Below are 10,869 nucleotides of genomic sequence, written 5' to 3' on the forward strand. Positions count from 1 at the left end.
AAACCAATTAGATTCAATCATGTTGTGTTACCATATTGGGCTGCTCACAAAGGGCCATAGGATGCTAGCAACGATTTAACCTCTTTCTTTAGTTCATGTATTTCTTCATGTAATGCTAGGTTATATATCCTTGTATCCGATTATATTTCCATCTAACTCTAAGCAAGACAGAATAAAAGAATGTAAAGTTTGTAAAGAATGGCTACAGAACCACAAAATGTGTCCCTTCTCTCAACTGTGGCTGCTTAGCAGTGTTAAAGTTGTGGGCTCAGTCACTCCCACTGAAACACAGTCTTTGTTTTTGTTGTCACGGAAGCTGTGAGGATGAATGTCCCCCTGGTAGCCATGGCGCCCAGTGTGAGCTGCGCTGCCCGTGCCAGAACGACGGAACGTGCCACCACATCACAGGGGTGTGCAGCTGCCCTGCCGGGTGGATGGTGAGATACTGTACATCGCACACACATACACAGTCACCCACAGACACACCGCACACACATACACAGTCACCCACAGACACATCGCACACACATACACAGTCACCCACAGACACACCGCACACACATACACAGTCACCTACAGACACACCGCACACACATACACCGTCACCTACAGACATACCGCACACACATAAACAGTCACCTGCAGACACACCGCACACACATACACAGTCACCTACAGACATACCGCACACACATACACATTCACCTACAGACACACAGCGCACGTACACACTCACACACATACACATTCACCTACAGACACAAAACACACACATAGACACCGCACACACATTAACATTCACCCATCGACACACCGCACACATATACACATGCACCTACAGACACACAACACACACATACACACTTGTTGAAACTGCCATGGGGAACTCATGAAAACACATTCATGCAGCCTTCACATTTTACCACAGTGCCCAGAACAAAATTAAAAAGCATGCGGTTCCATCACCTGGGTTTCTTCCAAACCACAGGGGGCAGTATGTGCCCAGCCGTGCCCAACTGGGAAGTTTGGCATCAACTGCAGCCAGGAGTGTTCGTGCCAGAACGGGGGATTGTGCGACCATGTCACAGGGCGGTGCGTGTGTGCAATGGGATACACCGGAGAACGGTACGGATCAACAAACAGCAAATTAGGTTGTTGGAAGTCATCATCGGCTTGTAGTCTTCTTGCAGTCGCACAGTCAAGAGCATACACACACACTCACACACACATACACACACACATTAGAGTGGTAAATATTGTGAAAAAATAAGATTAATCTGACTCCCTGAAATTATTAAACAATCTCAAATATTTGTTAATTAATTATTAGTTATTTATATTATCAGTATACGCTAGTGGCACAGGAGGAGTTAAATGGATGGTTCATTAATTAACCGTTTAATGCTACAATAAACGGTAGGCTTAGCTTAAACGTTACAAATATCAGCAAAACTGAGTATAAGGTGTAAACCACATGGACACCAAAGTGCATGTTATGTGTAAGGTGAAAACCAAATGGAAGGTACAAATGTAAATAATAACAATAGAATAAACAGGTTGGTAAGCAGGATGCCAATTAAACCAAATACACTTGAATGACAAAATAACTTCCATAACTTGGAAGTCACAAACATCTCTGTGTGACAACGGGAAAGGTTGTAGCAAGCAACCAGGTGTTAAAGGAGTGCAAAATTTGGTAATTAGTTAAACTGTGGCCAGGCCATGCTAATAGTTCTGATGGCACGCAGTCCATAGGGGTTGCCGTGAACACACACAATAGAGGTCTTTTGTTGTGAGAAGGTCAGAGAGATGCCATTTGGCCCCAACTTTGGGAGTCTGGGAGTCCATTGCGTAGATTTGATCAATTAACATCATGTTCTGCCTCACACACACACACCGCTAAAATACACACACTTACAAATCCTTTTGATGACTCTGTTAATAACAAGTTGTTCATAACAGTCTGAAGTCTGCTCAAAAATGTCCACAAAATTCATGAATAAGGAAAAAGCCTTTCCACTGTGATGCTCTATGCGGATGATTAGGAACATCTCACTACCCCAGGATAGTTTTTAGTCACTCTCCCCCTTCTCTTTATCTCTCTCGCACTCTCTTCTCTTGAACTCTCTCTCTCTCTTTTCTGCTCTTTATCTCTCTCTTCTCTTCTCTTTATCTCTCTCTCTTCTCTTCTCCTTATCTCTCTCTCTGTCTCTTCTCTTTATCTCTCTCTCCCTCCTTCACTTTATCTCTCTCTCTCTTCTCTTTATCTCTCTCTCTCTCTGTCCCTGTCAGACACACACACACACACACACACACACACCTTCCCTGTTCGTTCTTTTTAGTAATGATCAGACGTGGGGTTATATAAGTGGAGTGGGAAGCTGCTGATAGGCTCCTATCTTCTCTGCCTTAGTCTCTGTCTCTCACGGCACGACTGCTTCCTTTTTTTATTAGCTCATTTTCTAAATTGGTTCCATTCATTATATGGGAGACAGGTGAATTAGCATTGCAGAAGGCTTTGTATTTCTTCCTCCTTGGCGACAGAGACCCTGTAGATAAGCGCAAAGTTGAATTAATTTAAAGTCTTACTGATCACCTAATTGAGCCATTCATCGATTCATGCTCCCTAATGGTGTGTGGGTGTGTGTGTGTATGTGTGTGTGTGTGTGTGTGAACATTCAGGACTTGTCTGCAGGCCGCTGTTGTTATATCCAGCTTTGTGTTTCAAGACGGTCAAATGTTTAACTTCAGGACTTTGCTGTGCTCTTTTGGCATTCTGCATCTCTTGTGATCAAGGTCTTAGTTAGAGATTGTCAAACTCTTGAATATTGTAAACAGACTCCGCTGCCCTGCATGTTTACGGGCCACTGTCCAGAGCTGTTTGTTAATGGAGTCATATAATGTCTCTCAGATGAACCATGCTTTTCCTGCACTGGTCTGATGCTGAGTCATGTGGGATGGGTCGATTGGACATTAGGGCGATTTAGGGGTGTGTTGGAATGTTTTAAAGCGAGCTGTAGGTTTCTCTGTGTCTTCTCTGTGTCTTCTCTGTGTCTGTCTACTCCCGTGCTGCTGTAGGTCTTAATCCTCTCTTCGTACTCTCTGCAGCATCACTGAAAAGGAAAGGGAAGAGACAGACTGTTTTATAGGAATTCATTAGTGTAAAGGAACAACAGTAAATTAGCCATCCTATCCCTTAGATATCATTTCAACACAACACATTTATTTTAAGATCAACACACAGGCCGGTTATATCCAAGGACTTCAGCCATGAATGTATTAACATCATGCTTCTGTAAGTGCCCAGGCAAGTCCCATTGATGTGCCATGTGCCATGTCAGGTGCCAAGAGGAATGTCCCGTTGGCACGTACGGAGCTCTGTGCGCTGGGCAGTGTGCCTGCCAGAACGGTGCCAAGTGTGACCACATCACCGGGGCGTGCCAGTGTGACGCTGGCTTCAGGGGTCCCACTTGCCAGGACAGTTTCTGCCCGCTGGGGCTCTACGGACTCGTCTGTGACAAGTACTGCCCGTGTGATGCCAACACCACGCTCAGGTACAGACACGGCACATACTCACGTGCCTCTGAATAGCCTGGTGAATGACGAGAGGGCTGAGCTGAACTACATTTAAACAATAGGAGAGTGCAGTTGGAGAGTTAGAAATAATAATGTAAGACGTTTACTTTGCAATGAATTTATTTGAATTTGAGAGTATCAAAGCAAGCTTTTGTGTGATCTGTTAGAGGAGTAATGCTAATAATCTGTAATTGAGTCCGATTGCGATGGATGTAATCAGTTAGCTGTTCAAGGGCTAGATAATGTAGTCAATGAATTGAACTCTTCATATTTCTCCCCAGTTGCCACCCTCTCTCAGGTGAGTGCACCTGCATGGCCGGATGGGCTGGTCTCTATTGCAATGACACCTGCCCAGCTGGTTACTATGGTGACGGATGCATGGAGCCCTGCGGGTGTGAAAACAGAGGAGACTGTGACAGCATCACCGGAGAGTGTAGCTGTGCACCTGGGTTCATGGTGAGCACACACACACACACACACGCACACACACTGAAACGCACACACACAAACACACACACGCACACACACAGACACACACGCACACACACACACACACACACACACAGACACACACACCCACACACACACACACACACACTGTCACAGTCTGCACCATGTTTATAGACTTTTGTTTTGACATGTCTCGTGCTTCTGCTGTTTCTTGCGTCTCTGCGTCTCTACCCCTTACCTGATTCTGTTGATCTTGTTTGTTATATTCATTTCATTTAGTCTGCATATTTAACTTAGAAAGGTATTATCCCGTGACATCGTATAAAGGTGCACGCGTTGCTTTTCATAAATACTTATTTATGCATGCATGCATTTATTATGGGAAAATGCCTATTTTGGTATTTGATACAAACAGTTTGTGTGTGTTTTGCGTGTGCGTTTGTGTGTGTGGCCATGTTTCCTGTAGGGAGAGAACTGCTCCTTAAGCTGTCCTACAGGGCTGTATGGATTAAACTGCTCGTTCAACTGTTCCTGTCAGAATGAACTCTCCTGCTCCCCTATCGACGGCTCCTGTCTCTGCAGGGAAGGTAGTAGCCCTGCACATCTATCCTGCCATCTCTTTCTCTCTCTCTCTCTCTCTCTACCTCTCTCTCTCTCTCTGTCTGCCTTTTCTCTCTCTCCCCCGATCACTAACCCTGACCTTCCTTCTCTTTTCACCTCATTTGTGTTTCTTCCTATTATTTCTCATCCTATGCGTGTCTTGTATCTGCCTCTTTCTCCGTCCCCTCTCTGGCCCTCCTTTGTTAAGTTAATCTCACGATCAGACACTATCACAGCCAGTCGTGTTGGTATATACATGTACAGACAACTCAGTGATATCTTAATGAAACTAGACACTTGCGTATCTCTAAATGGCACAGGCACATCTGATCAGTGCAGTTCCAGTAGTTCTGCCATCTCTGTCTCCCTTTTATGAACCTTAGGAATACATTAAACTTACAAAAAAGACTGGAGTTCATATGTAAATCAGCAGTGGCAAAAAGTTGCTTCTTTTTTTTCTCGCTCTCTCTTCCTTCCTCTTTCGCCTTTTCTCCCTCTATCTCTCCCTCTATCTCTCTCTCTCTCTCTCTCTCTCTCTCTCTCTCTCTCTCTCTCAATCTTTCCCTGGTGGCCCCTTTGACTCCTTCCCTGGTTCCTCTGCTATCTCGCTCTAGCCGGTTCTTCTGTGTTTAAATATTTACAGGCCCATACATCTTCCAGAGGATTGTGGGTAATTAGGGACCAGGCATCGAAGCTCAGATGTGGCTCCTGGCTTTTCTCTCTGTCTCTTTTCCAGTCTTTTTTATTTCTCTATCACTTCCCTTCTCTCTCTCTCTCTCGCTCTCTCCTTTGCTCTCTCTCTGTCTTTCTTGCTTCATCTCTTTACCACTTTCCCTCTCTTCCTTTATATGTCATCATCCACCTTTCTCAAATGTTCCTTTCTCATACTGAGTCAGGCATTGAGAGAGAAGGATAGAAAAAGCCATCATGTGTTTGTGTACAAATGTTTGCACATGCACAGTGCAGTAAATATGTGGTTCTAATGTGTTTGTTTCTTGTAAATGTGTGTGTGTGTGTGTGTGTGTGTGTGTGTGTGTGTGTGTGTGTGTGTGTATGTGTGTGCTCCAGGGTGGCAGGGTGTTGACTGCTCTCTGCCGTGCTCCAGTGGCACATGGGGTATGGGTTGTAACCAGAGCTGCGCGTGTTTGAACGGGGCCACCTGCGATCCTGTAGACGGCTCATGCACCTGTGCAGCTGGGTGGACGGAGGAAATATGTGCTGCCCCATGTCTTGTGAGTTCTGATACGCTTGTTCACTTTAAATTTCACTTCAAACACACACACACACACACACACACACACACACACGCACACACACACACACACACACACACACACACACACACACACACACACACACACACACACACACACACACACAGAGATGAACACACACTCAAACACTCACACTCACAAATGATGTTACCCTACATGATATTTACATTGTTAAAGTATAGAGCAGCCCTGTAACAGAAACCAAGTTTCCCCGATAAGCACATCTTAAAGCTGAACCATATATCTTACTCTTTCCAATATGATTCCAACAGAACTCACTCATCTGTCTGGTCCATGCTCTCTTACACTGTAGTGTCATCCAAAACCCCCAGTCTAACTATAAATCCTAAATGTGTACTTATACATCCAGTGTATAATTTATTCGTCTTCATGTGTGTTTTTGTTGACAGGATGGCACCTATGGTTTGGGGTGTGTGGAACACTGCAACTGTCGTCATGCCAACACTTGTGACCCTGTGAGTGGGCGGTGCCGCTGCCTTGCTGGATGGACTGGTGAGAGTGGCAGACAAACAGATGAATGTTTTGAGTTTCCTCATTGTGTAAACAGTTTTCTTTACTTTCCAAGAAAGTTCAGTTTATGTGCACCAGTGGAAAAAACATAGCTATGGCACTGTGTGTGTGTGTGTGTGTGTGTGTGTGTGTGTGTGTGTGTGTGTGTGTGTGTGTGTGGGTGAGGGTGTGGGTGTGTGTGCCTATCTTTATCTTTGTCTACTGTCTCTTCTCCTTTGCCACTGTGATAAAGTGCTAATGGAAAATACAGCTGTGTTCCACTTACCTCAGAAAGAGAGAGCGCAGCATGCTTTCAGTCTCTCTGTGGATGTACATCTTATTGTCTGCTTGTGTCATTATATTTAGATAATAAGGTTCTCACTGAACATTAATGACATAAAATAACATGTATGTGTGTATGTGTGTGTGTGTGTGCGCGTGTGTGTGCACGCGTGTGTGTGTGTGTGTGTGTGTGTGTGTGTGTGTGTGTGTGTGTGTGTGTGTGTATGTGTTTGTTAATATGTTCAGGAGTGCACTGTGACAGCTTGTGTGAGGAGGGCCACTGGGGTGCAGACTGCTCCATGGTGTGTTCCTGTAAGAACGGAGGCACCTGCTCGCCTGAGGACGGCTCGTGCGACTGCACAGCGGGCTACCGGGGCACCTCCTGCAGCCGAAGTAGCTTTCTCTTTCGCCTCCTGCCACCTCCTGTTAAATGATTCCCTCATGATTGGTCACTTTAGTGACCGCAGCCCTCTAATTGGTCCATTTTTACATTCCAGTCTGCACCCCTGGGCATTACGGTCATCGCTGTAGCCTGTCCTGCCCCCAGTGTATCCATAGTGATGGACCATGCCATCACATTACTGGCCACTGTGAGTGCTTGCCTGGGTTCTGTGGCCCTCTTTGCAACCAAGGTAAAGACACACACCCACACGCTACTCAGAGACACACATTCCTATACACTACTGAGATAAACACACCTATACACTACTCAGAGACACACACTTATACACCCTACAGATAACCACACACCTATACACTAGTCAGAGACACACACTTATACACACACAAGTACAGATAACCACACACCGATACATTAGTCATAGACACACACTTATACACACACAAGCACAGATAACCACACACCTATACACTAGTCATAGACACACACTTATACACACACAAGCACAGATAACCACACTCCTATACACTAGTCAGAGACACATATTCCTATACACTACTGAGATAACCACACTCCTATACACTAGTCAGAGACACACATTCCTACACTACTGAGATAAACACACACGATCAGATACACACACACCTATACACCTAGTCAGAGACACACCCTGAAGATAACTGAACAGTTCCTTTTATGCATAATGTATAACTTTGATCACAACATCACATATGGGCCTTATATCAGTAATAATAATAATAATAGAAAAACAATACACACAAAAATGCCCAAACTGCTCTCTCTTTCCCTCTCCCCTCTCTCGCTCTCTTGCATGTACACATACACACATACACACAGGCACACACACGCACACACACCCATACACACAGGCACACACACGCACACACACCCATACACACAGGCACACACACGCACACACACCCATACACACAAACACACAGGGAGAGAGAATTAACAATACAATACACCGGGAAATGACATGCATACATTCTATCTCTCTGCCCTCAGAGTGTGAATGTGAGTGGACTCCTACTTGAGGCCATTAAATATGTATTGGCTATCAGTGCCGTTTTTCACTGCCACAGACAGGTCATTGAGATCTAGGGCTCTGATGCATGCAGAGCAGGAGTCCGGATCAGAGCAGCATTTTTCCTTCTTAAAACTCAGGTCCTGGGTCCTGTCAGTTCAGTTTCTGATGGTCTGACTTATGTCTAACTGTTAAGCTAATGCATACGTCAGTTTGACTGTTTTCTTGTTATATTTATGTGAGGCTTTTCAAACTACAAAATCTTGTCAAGGCCACAGAATCCACAGGATCTGGCCACAGTTAGTGAACATGGAAAGTGAATGAATGATACAAGGGGAAGTATAGAAAAACAGGTGAACAGGTTAAGTGGTAATAGGACATTTATGAAATCATCTTATTCATTAAAACATTAGAAGCACTGAATTTATCAAGGCTGTTTTATTCTATTTGACATGATACTGGTCTGTGACCTTCAGTAGATCTTTAGAGGATTTTGCTTCTGCTTTAACCAGAGTAGACAACATAATCAAGGACTTAATGGGATTTGTAATGAAAAAGACCAATCGGAATGCTTTCATTGATATTCACATAAATAATATAGACTTTCTCTCTTGTTCACTCTCTCTCCCTCCTTCTCTCTCTCTCTCTCTCTCTCTCTCTCTCTGTCTGTCTGTATATCTCCTTCTGTGTGTATGTGTATGCAGTGTGCCCAGCAGGTAGATATGGCAAGGATTGTGCTGAGGTGTGTGTTTGCACTAATAACAGCACCTGCAACTCCATAGATGGATCCTGCCAGTGCAACTCAGGTTGGATTGGGAATGACTGCTCAACAGGTAGACGCACACACACACATGCATACACACACTCACAGACACACACAGCCACACACAGACACACACACATGCACACACATTCACAGACAGACTCTCACATACACATACACATCCACATACACAAACACATACGCGCACACACACGCACACACACGCACACACACACACGATTTGGATTCGATTAATTAGTACATATCAGGCAAAATCCTAATTTGGCTAAAGGGAAGTCTTAAATTGCATTCAAAGTTCTAGTCCATATTGTGCATTACGGGTAAAGGTGACACCTGCGCTTCCAGATAAAGAGGCTACCTATTAATGCTGACGTTGAGCAGTACTTTGCAAAGTGTTTGGCCCTTTTTTTTGAGAGACCACAGATTTGTAGGCCTTGCACACACATTCTATGCACATGACCTAAGCTGCCAAAGATCAAGGCAATGATTGTACACACACACACACACACACACACACACACACACACACACACACACACACATGCACACACGCACACACACACACACAGACTATCACATACACGTACACACACATACAGACTCTAAAACAGACGCACACACACACACACACGCACACACACACATAAACGGACTCTAACACACACACACACATACACATACGCACACCAAACCATATAAATCTTCCCTTTATACAGTTCCATCCTATAGCTGTTGTTGTTCTCTAACACCTCCTGCCCGTCAGGTCAGGATAGCAGAATTACTGTCAGCTTCATTTTACGGCCAATAAGCCCCTTAAAGTTAATTAGTGCAACCAGTGGTGCTTAGAGCATAAGCCAACAGCCCCCTCTACTCTCTGAAAAACAGAACAACTGTGTGTGTGTGTGTGTGTGTGTGTGTGTGTGTGTGTGTGTGTGTGTGTGTGTGTGTGTGTGTGTGTGTGTGTGTGTGTGTGTGTGTGTGTGTGTGTTTCTGTGTTGGCAGAATGTAGTCCTGGTTTGTGGGGACCTGACTGCATACACACGTGTAACTGCCATAATGGAGCCCAGTGCAGCCCTCAGGATGGAGGGTGCAGGTGCAGTGCGGGTTGGACCGGCCTCTACTGCACACAGCGTGAGTTTTACACACACACTCACACACTAACGCAAACACACACAAACACATACACACACAACCTGACAGGAGTTCTCCATCTCCCTCCAATCTCCATCTAAATGTCTTGCTGTTTCATCTAATTCAGACATGTGGGAGCCTATATGGTGCTGAGGATAGTGCGTTGCTTGCTTTTAATTTTGTGTTACTTGTGAAAGTTAAATAAAATAAAAATAAGATTCCAACCCTCCCACCCCACATCCTAGCCTTTCTGTCTCAGTCACACACCCCTCCCTCTCACACACACTCTTTCTCTCTCTTTCTCTTTCTCTCTCTCTCTCTTGCTCTCTCTCTCTCTCTCTCTCTCTCTCTCTTTCTCTTTCTCTCTCTCTGTTGTATGTTTCTCTCAGGCTGCCCGTCAGGGTTTTTTGGAGCTGATTGTGCTGAGGTCTGTCGCTGTCAGAATGGAGCAGACTGTGACCACATCAGTGGCCAGTGTTCCTGCCGGACAGGCTTCATCGGGACTAGCTGTGAGCAAAGTGAGTTAATGTGTGTGTGTGTAAGTGTGTGCTTGTGTGTGTGTGTGTGTGTTATTGGTGTGTGTGTGTGTGCTTGTGTGTGCGTGTTATTGGTTTGTGTGTGTGTGTGTGCGCGTGTGTGTGTGGGTGTGTGTCTAGAGGTAATTGCATTAAGCGCCTAGAGGCAATTGTATTGTTATGGCGCTATATAAATAAAATCGAATTGAATTGAATTGAATTAAGGTTTGTGTGAGTTTGAGTTGAGGTCTCTACACTCCACTTAGCCACATTATATGGGTTATAATGATGATGCCATC

The 10,869-nt window shown here is 44.8% G+C and overlaps 1 protein-coding gene across 1 annotated transcript in view; it reads left to right on the top strand.

The window, feature by feature from the left end:
- LOC308368815 (uncharacterized protein) overlaps positions 1–10,869 on the top strand; it is a gene marked incomplete at both ends in the record, with an annotated part of 139,793 nt that overhangs the window by 123,767 nt on the left and 5,157 nt on the right. Inside the window, 12 exons of the mRNA XM_080843079.1 lie at positions 317–437; positions 989–1,125; positions 3,342–3,554; positions 3,858–4,032; positions 4,493–4,613; positions 5,695–5,858; positions 6,311–6,413; positions 6,939–7,085; positions 7,190–7,324; positions 8,845–8,973; positions 9,927–10,055; positions 10,445–10,573. Coding sequence (XP_080699205.1) covers positions 317–437; positions 989–1,125; positions 3,342–3,554; positions 3,858–4,032; positions 4,493–4,613; positions 5,695–5,858; positions 6,311–6,413; positions 6,939–7,085; positions 7,190–7,324; positions 8,845–8,973; positions 9,927–10,055; positions 10,445–10,573 — 1,703 coding nt within the window. The remainder of the gene's footprint in view (positions 1–316; positions 438–988; positions 1,126–3,341; positions 3,555–3,857; positions 4,033–4,492; positions 4,614–5,694; positions 5,859–6,310; positions 6,414–6,938; positions 7,086–7,189; positions 7,325–8,844; positions 8,974–9,926; positions 10,056–10,444; positions 10,574–10,869) is intronic.

Source organism: Sprattus sprattus (genome assembly GCF_963457725.1).
Source record: "Sprattus sprattus genome assembly, chromosome: 8".
Taxonomy (NCBI): Eukaryota; Metazoa; Chordata; class Actinopteri; order Clupeiformes; family Clupeidae; genus Sprattus; species Sprattus sprattus.